The 26,654-nt window shown below is 32.9% G+C and overlaps 1 protein-coding gene across 1 annotated transcript in view; it reads right to left on the reverse strand.

Annotated features, from left to right (window-relative positions):
* The window catches only part of LOC147073452 (putative peptidoglycan muropeptide transporter SLC46), a 121,997-nt gene that overhangs the window by 43,816 nt on the left and 51,527 nt on the right, over positions 1-26,654 (reverse strand). The window contains exons 2-3 of the mRNA XM_085945496.1: positions 12,134-12,974; positions 8,721-8,892 (exon numbers count right to left, since the gene is read on the reverse strand). Of these exons, the coding sequence (XP_085801622.1) occupies positions 8,721-8,892; positions 12,134-12,958 (997 nt within the window). The 5' untranslated portion in view covers positions 12,959-12,974. The remainder of the gene's footprint in view (positions 1-8,720; positions 8,893-12,133; positions 12,975-26,654) is intronic.

Below are 26,654 nucleotides of genomic sequence, written 5' to 3' on the forward strand. Positions count from 1 at the left end.
CGTAGGGACCGTCTCCACCGTTATCATGTCAAAAATACACGTCCGATATTTTTACCATAGTCATAATATATCTACTTAATTACATGTCTAAAAAATGGACTATTTAATTTATTTCATCCATCTAAAAAAGTCGCAATTTTATAGAGATATTTATTATTATTATACTTATAAATAAATAATGCAATGATTGTAAATTATGTAATAACATAATGATGATTACGCGGTATTAAAATAATTAATTAAATTAAATACGCCCTATTTCACGGTGACTACATATGTAAAAATTAAGAAAGCTATTTCGTCTATTTTTTGCTGACCGGGGTCACTCAGACCCATCCCGTTGCCGCAGTACAAATCTCGTTATACAAAGGATGTGAATGCATTAGCGTTAGTATACGTATACTAGGGAGCGAATCAAATGACCCCTAAGTGATTAAAAACGCTCGCTGTTTGTCGTTGCTTAAAATTGATAATGGTAAATCTATATATGTAATAGTATCTTATTATTATTATTCAGTTAATATTTTTAAGTATGCTTTTTAGATGTGATTAAGTAACGACTTTGAATATCATATTATTTATTCTGAAAAAGTACTCATTTTCTCATTCATAAAATCATATTATTATAAGTAGATTGGTACATAGTAGAAAGTAGGTAGGTATGTATATTTAATAATAATTATTGGCCAAACCCCACCACCAAGAAAGTCGTCGAGCCGCCACTGCTAAGATAATCGTAAAATTTAACAAAAAAACCGTTATAAAATTTGCATCCGTTAAACAGATTTCTCTCAATAATACAGTGGTATCATCAACATATAGTTTAATAAGTTCTTTATACTAATTTATAAAACACTGATTATTTTATTCAATGAATATGTATGTGTATTCTTAAAATCTTTTTTATTTATATTGAGGTTCGATATTGTAAAGCCCAAATTACACTGTCAGTAACACTCATTGCCCCCGATCATGAATTGTCACTTTGAATCATTCACTGGAGTCGTGGTCAAAATAGAATAATACCTATTCTTCACTCACAATTCAAGATCAGCGACAATTAATTGCCGTTTATTATCGGTAATCATCGAATCAACTGAATCAACTATCCCATTGCCGACTCAAGTAGAAAGCCGATACATTCACAACGACTGGTCCTACTTTTTCCGCCCCTCCCGTTGTTGCCTATGTATGAACTGTCATTGCCTGTCGTTGTTCTATAGAGTATAATGTAATGCATAGATCAATACTACATATTTTTTGGAAATGTATAAAACCACCGGTTTATGTGTAAACGACTAGTCTCACTTTGACAGCTGATGAATAACTGGAATGTACATTATTTATTAATAACACTGATAGTTAATTTTGATTTGAGAATTTTTTATAATTTAATTTGAAACGAGAAAGGGCGAATCAATATGTCAAGCAATCTGGGATCTGATTTTGACAGCTGAAAAGTGGACCACTCGTTGCTTGTGCAAAAAGTTATGCTCAGGCTTCATTAATCTAAAGATAGTGGTGACTATCCCCAATCATCGATTTAAAAATAAATTTATAGCTCTAAACAACTGTCAACGTATTTCAAAAAAACACTACCTTATTCTTAGGTCAATAATTATTATAAAGTAATCATTATTCGTAGAATGTTTATCACACTTGAATGGTCAAAGACATAGCTTATAATGAGTATCTTTAGAATTATCTTCAAATGTGTTAATCTTGCCCATTTTTTGAATAATAAAATGCCTAACTCTTGTCAAATTTGGGATAACAGAGATTATCAATATAATTTTTTATCGTAAATATTTCACTATAATAATGTCGATATAAATTATACTGATGGTTTTATAAATGCGTTTAAAAATTAATAAATGTAAAAATTTTTAACACCACTGCACATTTATGGACTGAAATATGACTATATTCTAAAACATTAGAGCGAGAGGTTTAAAAGAATACTATTTTATGTAATAAAAATACTTTATGCAGTCATGAATTGCTTAAAATAAATATAAAGGATAATAAGGCTTCAAAATTATATAAATAGATTATCTATAATGTTTAAGGTATGTCCAGGATCATGCTTTGAAAATAGAAAAAAAGCTCAATTTTGATCCACGCTGAGCACGTCCGCCGTTAAGTAAGGACCTACTTATGCACAAATGTTAATGTAGGCATTTTGGTAGTAAATAATCTTAAGGTTGCAAAGTGATCATATTATTATTTATTTTAACTTTTTCATATTTTGAATTTGCAAATAACTGCGTTAGAATGCCGATTTAAATATAAACTTTGAAGCTTTTTTTAAATCAAGACTGTAAGTAGTCACTGTGAATTATGCTATGAAATATTTGAATAAATTAATTAGTATCAAGACGTTGACTCTTACAAAATATGTATTGTAGATAATTTAAATATTACAGTCTACACATTGACAGTAATAAGTAGCTTCAAACACCCGTTATAATGTCGCAAAAAAAACTGACAATGTATTTGACACCAAGTGTTTGCTATCCTATGTTTAGCATCTACGTTCACAAAACACAATTATTCTTCACCGTTAGGCTGAATTAGCTACAATTTTCAAAAAAAAAATATATATGCTTAAGGTTATAAGTACCTTAGTTGAGGCACGGTCTAAAAAGATCGTGGCTAGGCGATGCGCGGTTGCGGGTCACGGGTGCAAATGACGCATGTCAAACGAAATATAATTTGTCATATAAATCCAACATGTGTCCATTTAATGTTCTGTTTATTGTTCTATCAGTAACAATAATAATATATTCATTGACATGTTTTCTTTTTAAAGTAAATGGGTAACGTTTTTAGTCATCTTTACACGATTTAAGAATTAATACGCCCGTCGTCATCACGAAACAAATTGACGTGTTTCCAGCTCGACGCTCTCTCTCCGAATGGCAGCGAGTCCAAAATTTCGTCGCGCCCATAGTTGAAAATTATTTGCCGTTTAACGTTGACCAAATCAAAAAACAATAGTGCCCAATGACTTATTTAAAAATATTATTTATATACAATTATGTGTATATTTTATTCCAATTATTCTGCAAAAAAATAATTAAAAAGATGGGGATATCAAGTTTTTTTTGTAGCAGGATAGACTGTATTACATTAGGTTATTACCTAATACAAATATGGGTACTGTTCGGTTATCAGGAATACAGCGGAAAACACATTTTGAAAATAGCCGATAAATTGGATTATTTGTTAGGTTAACCTAACCAAACCTAACCTAATCTAACCTAACCTAAACCAACCTAACCTAACCTAAACTAACCCAAACTAACAAATAATCCAGTATATCGGGTATTTTCAAAAGGTGTTTTCCGCTGTATTCCTGATAACCGAATAGTACCCAAAAATTTACATGTGAAAAAGACGCATGTAAGTAATTAAATACCTACTTACTAATATAAAAAAAAATAATTTCCGACCATGTCCGATCATAATAAGATCATAATATGGGCCTCTACAGAGTAGAGGTTTGCATTAACAGATTTTTTTTTACGAGAAATGGATCTCAGCCACTTGGTCAACCTATTAGGTCCATGCCCTGACTCAAACACAAATTGAAAAACAATATGTGTATTTTCCAGACCCAGGATTCAAACCTGGGAACTACGATGCTATAGGCCGAAGCTTAAGCCGCGCGGCCATCGTGGGCGTTTTAAATTAAATTGATAATAATTAATAAACTGCAGAAGTTTAAACAAAATTCAACTCAAAATCCCGTCAGTATCAAAATCCAACTGTTGACTTTTATCTCCTTCCAACAGATATTCTTCACAACTACTATACATCCACCAGTGTAGTTCGCTGAGCGAGGGCGCCACATGCTAACATTTGACATTTATCATTCAATACTTTTTATACTGTGATGAGCTTAGTTCTAAATCCGAACACCTGACGATTTAATATGATGGTATATCTATACACAAATTTAAATATAAATAACCTTACCATTATATCATGGCTGCAGACGACTTGGCGGGGAACTGTATAACTTTACTACAGATCTCCCCGCACTTTGATGTATATTCTACACCCCGACCTCGTAAAATAATAGCCGAGAAATGGCTCTAGAATAGTGGATCAATTTTTAAATAGTTAGCATAGTCACATAATATTATGTAGTATGTATGTATCTGTCTGGCAAACATAGCGTTCCGGAAATAAACCCATATAAAAGAATTTATCCTATCCACTCCTCACTCGAACTAATCGCAAATGTAGTGCATCAATTTGTCTGGTATGTATAATGTATATTATATCTGTCAGGTAGATGCCACAGAACGGAAATAAAATCCCTGGACAATGGTTATCCGTAATTATATGTCGGTGAGTGGATGCCACTATCATACCATTATCATTAAATTCATTACTACGGCCGTGACCTTGACTCAGGTCTCTAATATGCACCGAGGAGAGCTCAACCATGATTCGCAGACTCTGTCAGAAACTGTCATTTCATTGTTGTATTATATTTATATTACACCGCAATAAAACGTCATTATTACATCGTCTGTCATATTTGGCATAATAACCCGCGAATGGCAGGTGACAGCTGTTGTTATTTTTTTGAATTTGGAATTTAAACTTTTTTTATATACTTATTCGAATGTCAAATGAATCGAACATTACGTTATAAAATTATTACCAAGATAGGAATCTACGTGGTATGCTTTTGTGCATTTTGATTTCATCTTTTTACATATTGTGTGAAAAACTATAATTTAGAATTTAGAAAGATTAAATTTACAAGCGTATTCAAAAAACTATACCATATTACGATAATTAAAGTATTTTATTTCAGTCTTTAATAATGTTGTGGGTCCCAGGTTAAAATCCTGGGTATGACAAATACATATATTGTTTTTCAATGTGTGGTTGGAATCAGATTATGGACCTAATAGATTGAGCAAGTGGCTGACATACATTTCTCGTAAAAACAAAAATCTGTTAATACAAACTTTTCACTCTGTAGAGGCCCATATGATCTTCTTAGGATCGGATATGGTCGAAAAAAATTGCGCACACGGTCAATTAAATGAGTTACATCGATGATCAATTCCTGAATAATTCAGCAATCATAAAGTAATAAAAAAAAAATCGTAAAAAATATTCTGTAATTAATATTTAATGATGTGCTTCTTTGGGGATCAATTAACCGTGAACCTAATCACTAATCACACATATTATAATTGGTTGAAAATCAATATTATAATAAATATAGAAAAACTTATGAGATTCACGAATATTTCACATCGACTGTAGAGAGGAAAAAGGACGTAACCATCACTTGTTTCAAAATAAGTTTTATTGGATAATAACGTTGTACACGACTAAATACACGTTGTGTCTAAAGTATGTAAGCTGCAAATACCTACCGATCTATTAACTAAATTTAGCAGACAATTAAAAAAAAAGAAGGAAGTGAAGTGGGAAAAACGACCTAACCATTTTGTTGGTTTTTCTTTAATAAACTCAATAATTAATATCAGATTAGGAATATAAAAACCAAATTATTAATTATCATGGACTTCACAGATATGTCTATTTTGTATTTTAACATTGACCGACAACCGTAACGAAAACGTTTTTGTGCATTCTGTAAAATTTGATTTGTGTGGATTACATCGTTTTTCCTTTCTATAATCGAATGTGTAGAGTAGGTGTAGGTGCCTTGTTTGGTACGGTGACTGATAAACGTAATTTTAGTGCAACGTGGGTGGCAATTACTTAGGGCCGAGAAGAGTGGACTATATTCTGGGTTGATGATAATGGCGTAAAAATATGAGATGGCCACACAAAAGAATTGCATTCATTGATATCATATTTTTTTATTAAGTGAATAAGTATTTGTTTTCCCCTGTATGCAGTAATTTGTCCAAGATGATGCTCGTAAATGTATTAAGAATTGACTAAGTACTTAAATGGTTTCTTCGAAACAAATACAAAGGAAAATTGGGTAGGTACTTTAATATGTATTCTTTAATAATTTAGTTAATATGTGTCCTTTTTGTTGGTACAGTCGGTGATTGAGCCGATTGGATGATAAATTCATGAAGTTAATTCTGAATAAAAATATGGTAGTATGTATGTATAAGACATTTAAATCGCGGACCCCATTTGTAGAATTCTTAAAAAAATCGAGAACGATGATTAAAGTTTAAATTTTGAATAATATGTACTAATTTGCCGATAAAAAGACAATAAAAATATCATCGTGGTTAGATAATTATTAATAATGAATATCTACCTTTTTTTAAAAAATAGTTTTTACAAGTAAACTATTTACACTGATATATTAAATTTGTACCCACACCTAGTGGCCTAGCGCACATACTCTAATCATGTCTCAAAACCTTTGCAAAAAACAATTAAAATTAAAATTTTAGAAAACTTTACAATCGCCATGTTAGTTAGTACATACCTTACTCAATTCTTTGTATAGAAAATTAAAATGCATGTTGAAGTTTTTCTTTGATTATTAATAAGTGGTGCTGTTATTAATTGCGATTTTAATACGCTGCATTCTATTGCATATTTTACATTTTTTTCGTACATTTACTTTGAGTATTTATTATGGCGCATTGGCCACTTAACTGTGACGCTGCAATAGCAACCGTACGGCTTTATGAATAAAATAAATTGAGGCACTCATTGTCATAGAGAGGTGCATTTAAAAACTACGTAGATTAGTAGATACATTATTATAATATACGTTATATTGTAATGTAAATACGGAAGCATTGAAAAAATGAGGCAGTACGGAGGTATATTGATAATTATTGTTTATTTGCATATAATATATGTTTGATTAAATATACGTAGATACGTTAATTTCTATTGTTCCATAAAAATGATAAATTATGATTGAATACATTTTGAACGGAATTCTATCGTATCAGTTATTCTATGTATTCTAATCTTTTTTTAATGGTTAAACATAATAAATTACCTGCCGTGCTATATTTGAATTGTAGGCTACAAATTCAACCTTTATATTATTAGGTACCTATAATATGTTATATTAAATTTCATCATTGGCCTTAGACCAGTATGTATACTAGAGGTGAGTTGGAAATACTGTCACCAGTTTGTGTATTGAAGTATCGGATGAAACTACCCATACTCAGTACGTGTGGCCCAATAAACTTGTTCCAAAAAACTTGTGATGATATCATCGCGAGTCGCTGGCTAGTTGGTAGACTTTCAATATTATTGACATTAAATGCGCGCGAGCGAGGTAGCACTTAAATACAATTATATTTTAATTTATTAGTCTATGCATGCGAATGACATCATCTTATGTATGGACAAATAGGTCATAAATTTTCTGTAGCAGCATATTGTTCCATCGGAAATGTGGTGAGGTGACTGAGGTGACGCAGTTTATAATAAAACAAATCATTGTTATTCATTTTACGTTAACAAGAATATTATAACATAACATAAAAACAACTCATAAATTTAAAATGTGTTTAAAATTTTATAATTAATGGGACATTTCGAGAAGCCCAGCTCAGTGTATTTTTAGGTATTCTATTGAAGCCGATATTTCAAATACTAATATGCAGTTAAGTTTTAGTTCCAGTTTAGTATGAGACTTATGTCGCATACGCACGCCAACCGCTCTATATAGTATTCCAAATACTAGTAAGTATTTTGGAACAAGTTTTGATACTAAGTATTTTTTATACTGGTAGTAAGTATACTTCAAAATCGACCAGCTTTACCATCTCTAATGTACCTATACTTAGACAGCATTAAATCAAAACCAATTTATATACCTTAAGCACTCACTGTCCACATTCGGGAATTTTTTCGTTCGCTAGATGAAAGCATCGCAGTGCATGCGTAGCTTGCGCATTTCCTGCCTCAAATCGGTTTCAAAATTGTCGTTTTTCGTGATGGAAGTGCTAGTGCACGTAGATCTATCACCGATATACTTATTTTCATATTATTTCAACATCACATCAATGTTTCCAACCGAATTATTCCGCGAAAAATGTGTAATACTATATTATATTATAATTTTATGCTAAATAACTTTGATAATAATCAAAATACTTTGGTTTTGAAGGATGCTTTTGCACACTTATCGGTATAATTACTTGCACAATTTTTTCGCACAGGTATAATATATGAGTATGATTATCATAATAAAGAACAAGTCTTTTGACTGAACATGCAATATAAAAATGTTTAAATTTAAGCAAGTATAAGTAAACAGGTGTAGCAAGAGACTTTCGCAAACCAATTTTTCATCGTGTATCTCGACGAATTGCTTCAAGCGGAAACTGACATACCGTGTAGTGTAGACTGAGACTGTAGTGTGTAGAGAGTAGAAACATATGCGCAAGTATACCGCTCAACTATGCAACGTATATAACTGGCTTTAGAAATTAGAAGTCTTCTAACTTTATTGAAGCGAAAGTTCGATGTATATATTATATGGTTTATTTTGACAATAATATATCTAAGTATAGTATTTGCATATGCGAAAAGGCCACAAAAGGACTATTCACTTTACTTAATGTTTTGGACGTTCTATATTTTTGAAATATGTATTTGTTTTCTTTTCAGATTAGTTGCATTCAAATCGAATCGAACACCTATTCGCACATTATCCTGGCTTGATAATAAATGAAAAATCGGAATAACACAGTATAAAATAAGAGAAAATTAACACTCACCATGCATTGGTCCAATAACAACACAGACGACAATCATAAGCATTGCAACCCTCATTCTTCTATTGCCAGCGCCATGCTTAAAAGCTACCGCGAAGGTGTCCTTAACGTGCTGAATATCAAAGAAGTTCTTCAGGAAGCTGATGAATCCTTCAGGGGGCACTGACAGATTCTCCTACAAAAAATCGATTAGCATTAATAACACCACGAGACAATCACATCCAAAAAACGACTACTTATGAACACAACCGCTAGCAAAACCTTCAGATTAAAATATTAAAAAAAAAATAATTGTCAAAAGTAAACATTCAAATATCTTCTATAAATATTGTGTAAGTACCAACCTAATCTCAAAACTCTATTGATAGCTTAGTAGGCAGATATAAATCGTGTTCTGAATCGATGTCCAACTCGCTGATTATAGGTTAATTAATTTCAAATAAATATCGAATTCGAAAATTCTACGGCAACGTTAATTGGGCTTCTTATCCGGTAGGCTACTCGAATTTTGCCTAAATGTGAAAAATAACTAAATCATTACAATTACACAATATACGCAAAGGTGGGTAGGTATTGTCGTGGAAGTATTAGTCGTTTTATATAATGAAATAGACGGTTCTAAAGCCGTGTCCACATTCAAATTTTTTTTGACCAAAAATTATTTTAATCGAAATTTAATGAGGTTGCCAGCAACTTGTTGCCAATATGGACACGGCTTTAGATCTCAAAGATAAACACCGTCTACTTCATACAAAAAAGCTTTGGACTATTTATACCAAGCCTTTATTAATCTGTTAGTAGAAAATTCTAATGGTTTTCTACAATTTTTTGACGGTCTGATGGTTTCGGTCAATTTTCATTCGTACAAGTATTTTTGTACAAATTACCGTATACAACATGATCTTTCATAAGTTGGTTGCTATTGTAGGGTAGGATACTATTAGAACTTCCTTCACAAAAAGAAGAGATTTATAGTTTATAGTTTAGCATACATACTATTGGACCGACTTATCAATTACGTATTAATTAACTATTTTTTTATTCAACGAATAATTCACAAAATTTAAGAATGTAACATTCTTTTTTATAGAACATACATAATTTTGAAAACACTTCTGAGAAAGTATATAACCAATAGAAAAAATCTTGGTTATATATTTTATCCGAAGAGTTTGCAAAAGTATGTATGTTGAATGATCCGTGAAGTTGTTAGTAATTAATGTAATTAATACCTACTTTGATTTAAAATACAAAAGCCGATTGCCAATAGTAACTCAATTTGGAAAGCGCTTCATAGTAAGAGCCACTAGTTAAAAATTTTGTCGCAATTAGATAGGATACCTATAGCATTGTGGTCGATGTGCGTGGGCGCGATTCCGGAGAGCCGCAGGCTCAATTCCTGCTGGGTGTCTTTTTCAAAAAAGATTTTTTCTATTGGTTATATACTTTCTCAGAAGTGTTTTCAAAATTATTTATGTTCAATTACATATTATATCCAACACACTGAAAGGTATATGATATACGATGAATTTTTTACGTAAGAGCGGAATGCATAATCTAAGATTTCGGTCCTAAGGATAAGTCGCCGAAAAGGATGACTTAACTATAGACTATACTGAGTATAGAGTTAAGGAACCCTTAACCATAGACAACTTTTGTTATGAACACGCCTCTTTCCGTATTACCATTTTACCCCTGACAGCTGCTGTCAAAATAAATTTGCGTGCTATAAAACAGTCCATACACTCATATTCATTTAATAATTTATCTCAATATGGATATTGATAGTGTTAATTAATTTGGCATGTACTTGCAGAATATTATTTTACTTGTATACGCCAGCCCGCAGAAATACAAGATGCCAGATGATAAAATGACACTTGCCGCTAGTGTTACCATGTTAAAAAAATATCTTGCGATGCCTGTGGAATCACGTATAATGACTTATAACGGAAACATAAGAGTATTATAATTAAATATTAATATGTATTTATAGTTATTGCATTTATAAAATTCAGTTGTCATATTTTTGTCATCGTTTAACAATTATAAAATAATTTACCTATACTATAGGAAAGAGAATTTTTAAATATGGTATTATTTTCAATAGAAATGATCTTAACTAAGGACAATGTTTCTGCATAGTGTTTTCTGCTAAGGAAATTTTAGTTATGACAAATGTTTCTGCATTCCGCTCTAAGAGTCACATCTCCTTCTTCCTCTTGCCAATTATCTTGTCTAATTATGGATTGAGTGAATGATTGATGATACTCCTCATAAACAGCTTGTTAGGAGACCTCTCCAGGGTGTGAGTCTGTAGGTATGTTTTCTTTGGGTTAGATAATATGTTTGATAAAATATTCTACATTTTTTGCAATATTGATTAATATTGATAGGTGTTTCCGGTAACAAATTCATCTCAACAATAATCTAACGCTATTTACTAAAGTATGTTTGCAGTATATTATTATGCAAATGGGTTTGTAGCCAAAAATAACTGTCAAAATTAAATAAGTAAATTCTCACAGCCATCTCTAAGCAGAGCATCATGGGACTCGACAGAATGGAGATTATATTATTATATTGTTTTCGGGGAATGTTTTTTAGCTATTCACCCTTGCAATGGATAAAATACACATTGAGAAAACAGATTCCAACCCGCAACTCACGGCTTCATAATAAAGGCAGCCGTTTTTCACACTAGGCTATCGTGGGTATTATAATACGATACACGATAATATAATAATATTATGTAAACACCTTGGGTGAAAAAGCGGCATGCATTTTTTGACAGTCACAGAATAGACCCGCGACCCACAGTTTCAGAGTGGGTTGTACTTGGTTTGGTGTTGTGGGTGCAAACTACTGTCAACGTTACCAACTTAGAAAAATAAAATTAACAAGACCTGTGTTGCATAATAGCAATGATATTATTAATGGACAACGCACTCAGTACAGTAGCTAGGAAGTAGATTCGCATAGCGACATTCGCACATGTATAGATAGACGTCACGTGACAAAATTTCGCAATTTCCATTATGCGATATCACGCATCGGGAATTTATAGCAATATCACCTTTATTGTAATGGCGTTAGAACAGGGTTTCTAGTGTCAATGTTCATTTGAGCGAACGATATTCATATTAAAATATGAATTATGCCATTCGGCAGACCCGACAAAAAGCATCGGGAATTTATAGCAATATCACCTTTATTGTAATGGCGTTAGAACAGATTATGCCTTTCGGCAGACCCGACAAAAAAGTGAGTGTCATTTTTTTCCCAGATGCTTCGTCCATATTAATGTCATTGCATAATAGCAAAAAATACTTTTATTACATATTCCATGCTGATGTAAATTAGCCAGTAATACCTTACTTTATCTAAATTTTTTTATGTAATGAAATCATTCTTACCTTTGACGTTGTTATCCTGACTGGTTCTTCAATATAGAAATATCCATAGCAGAAACTGACCAAATAGAGACACGCCGATATGCTGAATATCCCATAGAATCCAATCTGCTTCAGAAGTATACCACTCAAAGCCATCCCCACAGGAATACCAAGAGAGCAGAATAAATTGACGATGCCTATCCTCAACGTTCTTGTCTCCTCTGTTGTTATATCGCCAATATAACTAAATATTCCCATAAACATTGTGAACCATCCTCCCGTTAGACCAGGAAACAGTGCTTCTGTGACTCCAGCTACTTCCATTGGTAATTCATCGAAGTAGTATGTATTCAGGATAAGACCGATGCTTGTTAAAAATTCTCCGACTATTGGAAGAAGCATGCAAGGTTTTCTTCTACCAACTCTATCGCTCCAAGCTCCAAGAAAGAATATCAATAAGCATGGTAATGAAGATTGAAGAATTGTCTTCCATCCTTGCATTGCTGCTACTAACTGCTGAACTTCACTTTCTTCCATGGTGTAATTTGCAGTTTCTCTATTTGATAGGGCATCGCAAATGTGTTTGTCGTATTTCAAATTTACTCTACAGGCTTTTTCTAAATTTAGATTTTGTGTAGCTAAAGACGCTAGAACGCTTGGCATGATATAGCACGCTAGCATTGGTTCGACGGTTATGTATGATTTGACGGTTTTGTATCTCTCGAATAGAGTTTTGGTCTGCCATCTTAACGATAGACTTGACGCTTGTGTTTTGTCGTCTTTCGGTTTTTCGGTTATCGGTTTTTCTTGCTGAGTTCCGCCATTTGCTTTTGCGCCCTCCGCCATTTTGGGGCCAGATTACCTGCAATAAAAGAAAATCAAGGGTCAATATTTTATCATAATATTTTAAAATGAATTATTGAAAATTCTAAAACAATTTTAATAATCAACTAATTATAGTCCATGCATAAGAAACCTGCTGACTACAAGCCAGATCAACCCCATAGCTCAGCAATATTTAAAGTGTGCATCGACCTTCATTCAATACGCTTTTGGCTATAGGTACTTCAGTGGCTGTTTTCTATCTAGGTATAATATCATGTAAACTGCTTTTCCTTCATTGTTATGGTGACTATTTGTCATTCATTTCACAGAGAACCAGTGAACGAAATCTGTCGTATATGTAGAAACATATTATAAATATATTCAGAACCATCTGTCAGAGGTTAAAAAAAATAATCCACATCGTCATTTCTCTTCAACTATTGTATGTACCTATCGGATTATTGTGCGATGAATATTAATTATTTTGTATGGACTTTACCTCATGTGACGTCAGCCCTGTCTACAGAAATAAATGCAATATGATAGGCTCGAAAGGCGAAGCCTAAAACTTTTGCGCATAATATTATTGTCTATGACTGCAGCGTTGTCCAAAATAATTAATAATAAAAAAGAATTTCTATGGCATTCAATTACATATAAATTGTTTTTAAAAATAAAAATGAACTGTATCTAATGCTTTTTGATAAATATAAATGCTTAGAAAAATACAGAATTTAAACTCATCGCCCAATTTTATATCGTCGGTGAACTATTGAAATCCCATCGATTAAGTGTGTCCCTATTCATCAGTAGTAATATCGTATTATCATCTTATTTCCCTTAAGTATACCTGTCAAATGTGCTCTTTTTCTCTGATCTCCACAGACTACTTCTTTCGAAAAGTCACCCTTTGCCACTGTAGAGGACCGTCCTTTATTTGATTTTTCTTTTCTTTACATATATTTATTTTTGATTCAAACACTCATTTGTCCATTATTTCGAAAATAGTAATTTATCTTTATTTCAATATTAAATAACGGTTACGCAACGCAAAAAACTGTTTCTGAAAGGATTTTTTTATCGTTGATAATTAATAAAAATAATTATTTTATTTATTTCACTTAATATAGCGTTTTTCCCTGTCCCTGTCCAATAGTTTTGGCATATTTTATAGAAGAAAATTATTGGCAATATCTACTGCATGAATCTATACTTTTGTAAACATAACCTAGACCTGTTTAATTTATTGTATTATTTCTTTAGGGCGAAACTATAAATTTTTGTTTTTTCGTGTGTATTTTTCGTCTGATACTAATCTAGTATCTTTATTTTCTATGTGCAATCTTTCGATAAGATACCACGTATCAATACTTTATTTTTCAGTATAGTTATCATGTGTTTAGTCCCGGGAAAAGTGGTAGTCCTAGTGCTTGTTACCAATAACGACAATAAGAGGATGACATTATAGTATTGAGATGAGGTCAGATATATAATAGTATGTATGCGTAGCTGTACAATGTACCATGTAAAATTTAAAATAATTTGTATTGGTACACTGTTCATCCTGGCCTAAGTCTTGAGCGAACTAGCATTCACGTATAATAATATAAGCGTAGTGACACGTGCTTGCTTGGGTACAGTAATCATTCAATTGTCCACCGCATAGCTACGAATTCATTTAGCCTCGCAAATAATATTGTTTCGGCTTAAACGGACTTGGGTAGATCCAAAACTGACGTGTAATCCAGTAAGAAAATTAAAGATGCTCTCGTAAAAGCTTCAAATTATTCATGAGCAATGATGCAGGTGATGTCATTCTTTGAGACATATTATTGGACTGGATCAACCGTGCCAATATCAGTTAAAGTGTATTAAATATAATACTTCTTCTTCTTCTTTCTTCTTCGGCCATACCCTTTAGTTGGAGCATATGGACACCACGCAGCGCCTCCAAGAATCCCAGTCCCTCGCAAGTCTTCTTGCTTCGTTCCAGGTCAAACCAGCATCCCGTAGCTCCGCCGTATGCACAAACCTATCATTATCATATTTTTATAGAGCGTTTCAAACATCTGCGGAATTAAAATTATCGATGTTTTTGTATTTGGGTTTTGGGGTGTATTCTTCTTCCTTCTTTCCTCGATGTTTCGGGTTCGTTACAAAAAAACATTTTCATGACATAATCAAGAGTAAATACTATATAAACACACTTCATAGAAGTTCTTTGTATTCGCTACGGTGTAGGGCTTGTTTAGGAGTTTATCTGGGCCAGACAGGAAGAAGTTTAATTACTATTTATAAGGTTACCTACTCATACCAAATAACGCAATAAATTCCTAAATCTAACTCTTGCTGTTAGTATAGTTGTAACTTTTAAATAAATGAATCGATTTGAGGAATGTTAGACCGGGACGCATAATGAAACAAAATGAGGAAGTGAAATAGACGTTGTGTGGCTGTAAGGTTTGAGGGTTGGTAGTCGGGAATTAGCCCTTGACCTTCACTCTGGCACGTCCGAATCTTTTTCGCGCCAATCTGTGAAATATTGATACTTACTAATAATAATAATTGTTACTTCAATCAATATCTATGTTTTATATCTCGTGTGAAAAGCCAAATATACTTAATTTTTACTTTCCCGAATCCGTGGTTTTTATAAATTATTAAAGGTGAAACAAACATTTCGATATAAACCCATCCATTTACTACACTCATGGTAAACAGTCAAGAAATTTCACGAAGCATCATATAGCGAGAGGCCATGATGATAAGCTTATGGAGAAAGTTAAGATCAATAATTACAAGATAAAAAAAACTTTTTATATCCAACGTTTTTAAATTTTCTGTTGAATTATTATGCTCAATATGCTCAAACTTGTACTTGATAAGAAGTAAATAAAAAACAAACACACAAACAAATATAGAATACTGAAATGTCATTTTGATTTCCATAGTAATGCACGTATATATTAATACTTTAGTTGCTAGGACCACCTTCTTAGCAACCAATTATAGTCTTTTAGTTTTTACGGATTTTTCTGAAATAACTTTCCATACAAAACAGAATTAACTGAAAATTAATTCAATTCTGTTTAAAGATGGCTAAAAGTATTAAAAGAATGCATTGGCATCGTGTTCTGAAATATTCTAAAAGTTTTAAATGTCTAGCTAGTCGGGAAGTTAGTTAAAAATTGATTGTAAGATTTGTACTGGACAAACAACCACCGGACAAACAAGAATACGAGCTAATAAAAACGTTGTAATAAATACACTGCAAAATGATCAGAGATGACCTAAGTAACGTACTTATATCTGTTTAAGAGTCTGATTTAACTGTTTTAACACCGGAAATTAATTACAGTCCGTATAGGTAAATTTTTGAAGTGAAAATAAAAATAAAACTAAATAAAGTAAATAAACTACGCCAATGTTGTGTCGAAGAAATCGTATACATTTAACACAATATAACTTCTCTTTCTATTATGAGTGTTATGACCATTATCTGTTATGAGCCGTAGTTGTGAGCGTTCACTTTTGGTTTTTGAAAAATAGTTACGAGGGTGGGTCAATAATTCCTTAGAAAAAAGCATTAAAACAGTTTTTATTTTTGTATTTTTTTTTTATTTCTCAACATAATCTCCTTGGAGCTCAATACACTTGGTTAGACGTTTCTCAATTTTTTTTAAACCGTCAGAAAAATAAGTTTTCGGAAGGTCCTCAAAATAAGCATTTGTCCGATCGATGACTTCTCCATTTGAAAAAAAACGTTGTCCACTTAGCCATTTTTTTAAGTTTGGGAAAAGGAAAAAGTCACTGGGGGCTAAATCTGGCGAATACGGTGGGTGGTCGACCAATTCGAACTTCAATTCTTCAATTTTAGCCATTGATCGTAAACATGTGTGAACACGGGCATTGTCCTGATGAAAGAGGATTTTTTTCCTGTTTAAATGAGGCCGTTTTTCTTCAATTTTGTTTTTTAGCTGGTCCAATAAAGATGCATAATAATCCCCTGTTATTGTTTTTCCTTTTTCCAAATAGTCAACGAAAATAATTTCACGTGCATCCCAAAATACAGTAGCCATAACCTTACCAGCTGATTTTACGGTTTTCGCCTTCTTTGGACATGGTTTGCCTTCGCAATCCACTGCTTTGACTGTTCTTTCGTCTCGGGAGTATAGTGGTGTATCTATGTTTCATCTACAGTCACAAAGCGACGAAAAAATTCATCCGGATTGCGTTGCATGAGCGACAACAGGGCTTTAGAGGCCACCACCCTATTGCGTTTATTGTCGACTGTGAGCAAACGCGGCACCCATCTTGCAGAAATATTTTTCATGCCCAATTTGTCATGTAAAATAAAAATGACGCTACCTTTTGAGATCCCTGTAACCTCAATTATCTCACTCAACTTTAATCTTCGGTCACTTAACACCATATCGTGGATTTTATTGATCATTTCTGGTGTAGTCACCTCTACAGGACGTCCTGAGCGTGGTTCATCCTTTGTTGATGTACGACCACGTTTAAATTTATTTAACCAGTTATAAATAGTTGCAAGTGAAGGAGCAGATATGCCGTGAACTAAATCCAACTCATTTTTTTATTTCGTTTGCTGTTAACCCTTTTATATTAAAATGTTTAATAACAGCTCTAAACTCAATTTTCTCCATTTTCCATCTTTCCATTTTCCACAAGCAAATTTTTTTTTTAAATGTATGAGAAACACACAACAACCCGACCAATCTGATTGAAACTTCGCAGCATACTGAATCGGTAGTGCCGCTGCATGAAAACAAACCGCTTACAGTACTAGTCGCGCCACCTGTCGGCTTTTCTAAGGACTTATTGACCCACCCTCGTATCTTACGATCGTGAGACGGGTTAAAACCGTGAGGAAAAGCAGCTGTCCACATACTTAAATTATGTTTGTTCAACATTATGATGCAGTGGCGAAGGGTGGAGGTAGGCGTTAAGATCCGACATAAATAGTCCACAATAATCTTTGACAGTCATACGTATTTGTTTACACTGAAATAAGACTACAATTTATAGATGATGTAAGGTGTTGGTAACTTTTTAAAATTCAATTAAACCCTGCGGAAATCAAGCCATAATATATAATAGTCAAAAAATACTCGTCTATCCATAAAATATCTAAAATTATGCAATTAAATCATATATAACTTTGAATATTTTATAGATAGCATAATATTTTATTGGTTTAGGCAGGGCTTAATGAATTTTAAAAAATGAACCATACAATATGTGTAATATGTATTCTTCATCCAACGAAAAAAATAAGTATGAATGAAAAAGAGTGCACAATTTTGTCGTATCGCCCATAATATACCAAAACTATGATGGTTTGGTTTGAGTAGAGTTTAATTGATTAAAAAAAACTAACCAATACCATCCGTAAATTGTATGACTAACAAAGTTTAATGTGCACTATTTATAACGGATCTTAACAGCCTACCTCCACCCTTCGCTACGGAGACCAGTGGTAGTCAACCTGGTCCCTACCGCCCACTAGTGGTCATTCCAGCTTTCATGGTGGGTGGCAGGGGTTTTAAAAACATTTTCATTATGTTTAAACATTTATAAGTACAAGTCTCCATTCATAATTAACTATAATAATTCGAGCCGTAAACAAGATCAAATCCAATTCAAAAAATGATAGAATGTTTCGACAGCTTTGCCAGGATAATAATGAAGATTATATTAGGTTACTTCTGTCAAAGGGTGCATCTTTCGCTCGTTTTGTAGCATTTTATGATAGTGTCATACAATTTTTGGAAAGTAATAATGAGACCAATCTGTGTCAACAGTTAAAACCAGTAAAGAATGATGCCTTTTATTTGGCAAATGTTTTCAATTATAAAATAAAGTTACTTCCCTACTTCATACATCACAATTACTGTGGAACCGGTGGGCGGTTAGAAAAATTTACTACTAACAGAGATACTACAAAAGTTGGCGGTAGGTATAAAAAGGTTGACTACCCCTGCCATAGACAGACTATAATTATTAGACCATTCGTAATTATTAACTTTGTGGTGGAAAAACTGGCGCGGATATAACAAATTTTCATTGTACATTAGTTCATGTATTTATTGTTGCTCGGTGTAACATTTTTATTGTGTTGCAGGAATTTTTATTTTTGTTATTTTTGTGATCGGCTCATTGAGGTCACCACGCTCTTTGGGTTTCCATTCATTTGTTTCCAATCAGCTGTTACAGATCTGTCAGTTTGATTATATAACATTAAAATTGGCATTCACATCGTATGCAATAATTTATTTATAAGCGGTGTATGCCAGCCAGATAAAAAAATATTCGGTCCATTTTGAAAAAAATATCTATAAGTAATATTTTTTTTATTGATTTTTAAGGCGGCCGGAAGGGGCGGGGGGAGGCCCGTTTTGAAAAAAATATCTTTAATAATATTTTTTTTATTGATTTTTAAGGCGGCCGGAAGCGGCGGGGTTTACAAACTACTCACTTTGATAACCCCCGATACATTCCCCATACCCAGATACTCCACTTTTAAATCTAGTGATAAACAGGTATAATTTATTATGAGTTATTGCAACCTAATGCCGGGTCCACATTGGCGACATGTCTCCGGCAACCTTGTTAAATTTTACGACAATTATCATAATTGCTTAAGAAATTTTACGATAATTATCATACTTATCGTAAAATTTAACGAGGTTGCCGGCGACATGTTGCCAGTGTGGACCCGGCATAACGCATTCACAAGTGGTTATCAATTGCGCGTGGCTTAACGTTCATAAATATTAGGATTGTTAGTGTACGTTTGTGTCGTCCGTGCTGTCTAGTCTTTTAGACGCGACGCCTTAGATTATAGAAAAATCGCGACGTATTCTAATATAAAAGCAAACATTATACATAGCACCCCGGATAATTGCACCAATTTATGAGTGCTGCGGTTATTCCGGTGGCCAGATGCAGGTAGAATACCGAGAGGAGAGGAGGCACTCCGTTGAAAAGGCTTTTCGACAGCAAATTATCCGAGTCCCGATCCTCAGTCATGAGGTCCTGACGAAAAATAAGTAAGCAATTAAGAATTGATTTACCTAAATAATTAGCTGAATGCAGAACTATTCTAACTCACATTTAAAATATTTTACAAAAGTGCTTTTTGAAACAGCTTAGTCATTTATGTGTTACCAATTATATTTATAAATATATATCACATTTTTTCATCAACAGTTCTACTAAATTATGATGTATACATTTATTTTACAAGGGTTTGCGATGTGATTCAGTTCATTAAAAGCCTCAAATGGAGATGATGGGCTGGACACATTGCTCGACGAAGAGACAATCGTTGGACAAATTTAGTCATCCAGTGGTATCCAAGTGGTACAAAACGTCCGCAAGGTAGACCTAGAGGCCGCTGGATCGATGAAATGATAAAGTTCTGCCGAAGTACGTGGCAACGCAACGCACAGGACCGAGAGAAGTAGAAGCAGCTTGAAGAGGCCTTCATCCAGCAGTGGATAGATTTAGGCTAATGATGATAAAAATAAAAGGTTGTTTCAAAGAATCCCCTTTTCGAAAAATTCAAATGTGAGTTAGAATAATTCTGCATTCGGCTGACGTTTGATGATTGTATTTTGCCGTTTATGGAGGGTGTCGTCTGGACCAGAATATTTGCTCCTTGTGTGCGCGCCTGATGCATGCACATATTATAACAGAAATTTATTGTACCTTAATTGACTTATTTTATGTATATTTTACCGCTGAGTTTGTCACAATTATTTAAGTTGACAGTGCCACGGTTATATTATTTACATAACATAATTGTTATTACCCAATGCCGTATTATTTAAACTTTTTTCATCAATGCTTAGATATTATAATAGTGATTTGTAAAAAGTCTACTAAAATCACGCGTATTTTGGGGCTACAAATCAACAACATCATATTATCACCGTATTTTGTATTACGTGTTTTTTTTAAATTACCATCAGTTATCAAAATGTTTGTAATTTTGGTTTTTCTTCTAGACGCATTGGCGGAGTAATGATATATTTATAGAGTGTGGCTATTGTTCGGCAAAATGAAGCCGTGTTTCTTGCATATAACACACAGTAGAACCTCGATTGCATTAATATCAACTTAACTATGAAACGATATACTATCATGTTGCTTCTCAGTACGGCTACCAAATTTAAACACAACCTAGTTAACCATAATATTATGTTCTATTAAATTAACTAAAATGATTAAGTACCACTAAATTTATATTTAACACAAAAACAATAAATGTCAGCAATACGTGCTCGCAGTTTTTAAATGAATGTAATCAGTAAAATACATGTTTACCGGCGACGTTTACAAAAAATATTCAATTCAGCCGTAGAAATTCTATCTTACTCTAACGCTAACCTAACGCATACTGCAGAGATATAAGGGTGCCGAATGCTTACTCACTCATACTTATGGCTCTTTTTTTTCAGGCCTTGATTTTACATATTTTGATTAATCAGATAAAATCGTTGCTATTAGGAATTCTAGTATGAATATTAGACGTTCTAGGATGTCGTATTTTATATAATTATAATTTTTAAAATATTAAATCATTATTATCTTACATTATTAAGTTAGGGCAGTATGTAAGCAGCGTATTTTTATGTTATATTCTCATTATAAAACGCTTTGCACCCACGGTGACCTTATTAGTAGAGCGTTTATCTCTGAACCAGCGCTCGAAATGAATATCGCTCGATAATTTACCAAAAATATTAACATATTTATTTACTCAGTGTATAAAAATAAGTGTGTTAGTTTTTTTGTTATACACCTACCTAACTCATAAAAATGAAATAACAGTCTTTTTTCAAAATGTGTGGTAGGTACGCAAGAATATGCAAATTTTATCAGCGTCGCAGGCGATAAACAGGTAAATCCTCTCATAATTAAATTTCGTTATAAACATCTAAAAAATAAATAAAATAATTTAATTTAAGTGAATTCATAATCCGAAACGTAATATTTAATTTTTCCACGAAACGGAGAGACAATCTCGGGGATTTCAAGAACCGGAGTGACGTTACCGTGCCTTCCGGTTCATTTCGAGCCCGTATTAACGTGTACGTTGTTTTTTTCTATTTTTTAAACAAAATAATTTTATGTTTTTTCATTTTTTTGATAATTTATTAATAACAATAAAATTATAATACATATTATTTAGGTTTTAGATTAGAGATATAAAAAAATGGATATCTAAAGATTTTCGATATTATGTAATGTGCAGAGAAACCATTTAATGCTTAAAACGTAAAATATTCTCTCCGAATCCCTTCCCCTATTTTTTTGCATGGATAAATGCGAATAGTAAACAAGTGGCAAAATAAAACGCGAATTTTATTTATTTAACCATAACGATCAGTTAGATATGCAAAAAACTCAATAAGTATTGTTTTAATAATAATAAAAAATTAAATGAGTTTTTTATTGATCAATTTAATAAATATTAGGTCACGTAACATCGTTAATTATTACAGATTTGTTATCAGCTTTGAAATTTGCGAATTTTTTTAGGTCTACGTACGACCTTCAACCATTGCGTTCAATTATAAAATTATGTTTACATATTTTTTGGTCGTAGTATAGTTAACGAGCGTGAATTTTTGTTCAATTTTTGAATGGACGTCGGCCTCTATGACTATATTGATATAACTTTGATTAAGATGCAAACTGCCCTTGGATCGATTCCCAAATGCATCAAAACACACCATAAGATGATTTTATCTATTGAATACACCAATGGCGAAGAGTGGAGGCAGGCTGTTAAGATCCGCCTTAAATGGTGCACACTAAACTTTGTCAGTCGCACGTATCTGTTTTTATTAAAATAAGACTTCAATTTACAGATGATTTTGATTTTTAAAAGGCTTTTGTCTTCTATGAGGCTTGATTAATATTTCAATATCTCATATATAAGAAAGTACATAATATACAAAACTTGTAAACAATAATTATGTACTAAAATTACTCCAGGGTAACTATCTGTGTAGTTAATCAAGGTACCTAATTACAGTGGCGAAGGGTGTAGGTAGGCTGTTAAGATCCGACATAAATTGTGCACACTAAGCTTTGCCAGTCATACGATTTTGTTTTTATGGAACTAAGACTACAATGTTCAGATGGTGGTGATGGTTAGAAATCATACTAGTTTCGGTATGCTATGGATGAATGTATGCTTTGCAAAATATTGTACACTTTTTTATTCATACTTATTTATTTTTATTGAATGATGTTGGTAGATTTTTTTTAAATTAATTAAGCCCTGCCCAAACCAAACCATAATAGATAACAAAATATTCTTCTATCTATAAAATATCCAAAATGATGTGTGATTTAATGACATAATTTTAGATATTTTATAGATATACGAGTATTTTTTTTTACTATTATCCATTATGGCTTGGTTTCACAGGGTTTGATTACATTTAAAAAAAACTAACCAACACCATCTGTAAATTGTAGTCTTAGTTCAATGAAAACAAATACGTATGACTGATAAAGTTTCTTTTGCACTATTTATGTGGAACAGCCTACCTCCACCTTTCGCCACTGCTTAATTATATTACTAACATGATTATAGATGGCGCCAGGTGTGAACTAAATTTATTTTATTTAATATTGTATTTTTGGATCAATTCGGTACCTGAGTGATTTAGTCTTTCTTCTAATCTTTCTAGTCAACTCTATCCCTAAAATATTGACTAAACAGTTAGTGATGTTCATATCGATAAAATATTTCAGATTTTTATGTATAAGTACATATATGTAATATGATTTAGTAATCATATGCTTCACCTGGGATAATATTGAGATAATGTATGAATTTTTTTATCGCGTATGCAATATTATGTCAAGGTAAAATATTATATCTAATGAATCGACCAAATTAGAAATTCATACTACTATTAGAGTAAGATAATGTACTAAAAATTACCATTATTAAATTTAGTGTAAAAGTTAAGTATTAACTTTACTATAATTATCAACAAGTAGACCAGTCTAATTATTATTACATTAACTGCGAGATTTTTTGTTATTCATGGCAGTAAAAGTTTCTACATCAGTAATCAAAAACCTTTTACCAATAGCTAACTAAAAAATAATTGATTCTTAAATATTTGAAATGTTTCATTGTAATAGATTAGGCAATCGTTATTAGCCAAAACACCATAGTAATTTAATTACTAAAACGTGGTAATAAATCATCGCTACAAATAATTTAAAAAAAATGTATCAATTAATTGCATAACATTATTATTATGTTTTGGCAATTCTGGCATCATCGAGATTTGAAAGTAAAAAAATAATAATTATATATAAATAAGATTTTGAAATTGCTAATCTATAGTCTGGTATCTAAGCAATTAATTAATTTTCATTAAGTATTTCTTTTATTCAACGAATAATTCACAAGATTGTAATTATTGAACATACCTACATAATTTTGAAAACACTCGTGAGAAAATATAGCCAATAGAAAAAATTTTTTTTTGAAACAAGTAAGACACCCGGCAGGAATCGAAGCTGCGTCTCTTGGGTATCGCGCCCTGTGCATTACCACTATGCTACGACTGCCATGCTTATTTTTTCTATTGATTATATTTTCTCATGAATCTATAAAATATCTAAAACTAAAATTAAAATTTCTAAATTAAAATTATTAGCAAGTTCAAGTAAGTTACAACAGAAAATATTGTAATATAGAAAATAATATAGAAAATATAATCATACCAAAGAGAAGAAGGTACGGATGAATATTAATTTGACCTAGCTACCAGAATATTATGAATTCACGACAACATCGAGTTAACTGTTTCTCTATAGTGGGTGGCAATATAGTCAAACCAAAGAACGATGTAACCGACCATTCTTTCTAAATATAATTAGTATGAATTTTTTGGTATGCACAATGATAGTAGTTATAGAACGGTATCAAGAATACAGACTGCCACTATACCTTGGTTTCATTGATTATGAGAAGGCATTTCAATAAAAAAAATCTTCTATTATAGCAACCAAGGAATTTCCAGACGCTACATATACATATTGAACAGTATATACAGTGATGCCACAGCATGCGTGAAACTCCACAAACGGTCGTGTAAATTCCCCATTAACAAAGGTGTCCAGCAAGGTGATACCATTTCACCTAAACTATTCACCGCTACTCTTGAGGAAATATTTAGTTATACTTTCACAAGACCCGAAAGACCTCCAAGGTAGAATGCAAGAACTCGCGGATGTCAGTCAAACGGTCGGCCTAAAGATAAACGTCTCAAAGACAAAAGTGAAGAGGAACTGTTTTTCGGACCCTGCGATTATCTGTATCAATGGCACCCAACTCGAGAAAGTCAGCAGCTACGTCTATCTCGGACAGCAGGTGTCCATAGACGGAAGCATGCACGATGAAATTGCTCGAAGAACAAAGCTGGGATGGAGTGCTTTCGGACGTCTGAATAGTATCTTCAAAAGTGACCTACCATTGTGTCTTAAGCGTGGGGTGTTCGACTAATGTGTGCTAGCCGTGCTCACGTATGGCTGCGAGACGTGGACCCTCAACACGAGAGATGTCCAAAGGCTAAGAGTCACACAGCGAGGCATGGAGAGGTATATGTTGGGCATCACGCGAAAGGACCGTAAGAGAAACGAACGGCCGCTGGACAAATGCCGTCATCCAGTGGTACCCAAGGGGCACAAAACGGCCACAGGGTTGCCCTAAAAGCCGCTGGATTGACGAACTGGTAAAGTTCGGCGGAAATACGTGGCAGCGAACGACACAGGATCGAGAGAGTTGGAAGAAGCTTGGGGAGGCCTTCATCCAGCAGTGGATTGACCCCGGCTGATGATGATATAATGTAATGTCAACTTTTGGGTGAGATTTTGAGGATATTTGACAGTAATGACTAGATACCGGATTATTTATGCAACATAAAAAGCTTGAAATATGCATGAAAAGTGTCAAAATATGCAATATTAAATAATAATAAAAATAGTCATTTTTAGTTATTTATTTCAAAATCATCATGCAATTAGTAAGTAATTAATTAAAAATTGTTTAACATTTTGTTACTCTTGTAAACGTTAACAATCAGGTAGGTACTGTTCCAAATGTTCGGTAGTAAGATTGTGTCTTCGATCACTCAAAATATTTTTAAAAGTGGAAAAGGACCGTTTATTTTTAACCTTTTTCACCTGTACATTTATTTATATGTGTCCAAAATAATGACATTTAAATGCTCGTCTACCGACTAATTTTCTCTTAGGTATGCTTACATACTGTAGCTTAAAGTTTAGAAGGGATCTTTATTTAGCCACATATTTTTCCGACTTATACGCGGCGTAAATGGAAACTCTGCCATTCTTGGTGATGTTGGCTTGTATGTCTCTGATAATTACGAGGGTGGGTCAATAAGTCCTTAGAAAAGCCGACAGGTGGCGCGACTAGTACTGCAAGCGGTTTGTTTTCATGCAGCGGCACTACCGATTCAGTATGCTGCGAAGTTTCAACCAGATTGGTCGGGTTGTTGTGTGTTTCTCGTACATTTAAAAAAAAATTTGCTTGTGGAAAATGGAAAAATGGAAAATGGAGAAAATTGAGTTTAGAGTTGTTATTAAACATTTTAATATAAAAGGGTTAACAGCAAAGGAAATAAAAAATGAG

Source organism: Rhyacophila brunnea, unplaced genomic scaffold (genome assembly GCF_057557595.1).
Source record: "Rhyacophila brunnea isolate RB1 unplaced genomic scaffold, BYU_Rbru_1.0 scaffold_18, whole genome shotgun sequence".
Classification (NCBI taxonomy): domain Eukaryota; kingdom Metazoa; phylum Arthropoda; class Insecta; order Trichoptera; family Rhyacophilidae; genus Rhyacophila; species Rhyacophila brunnea.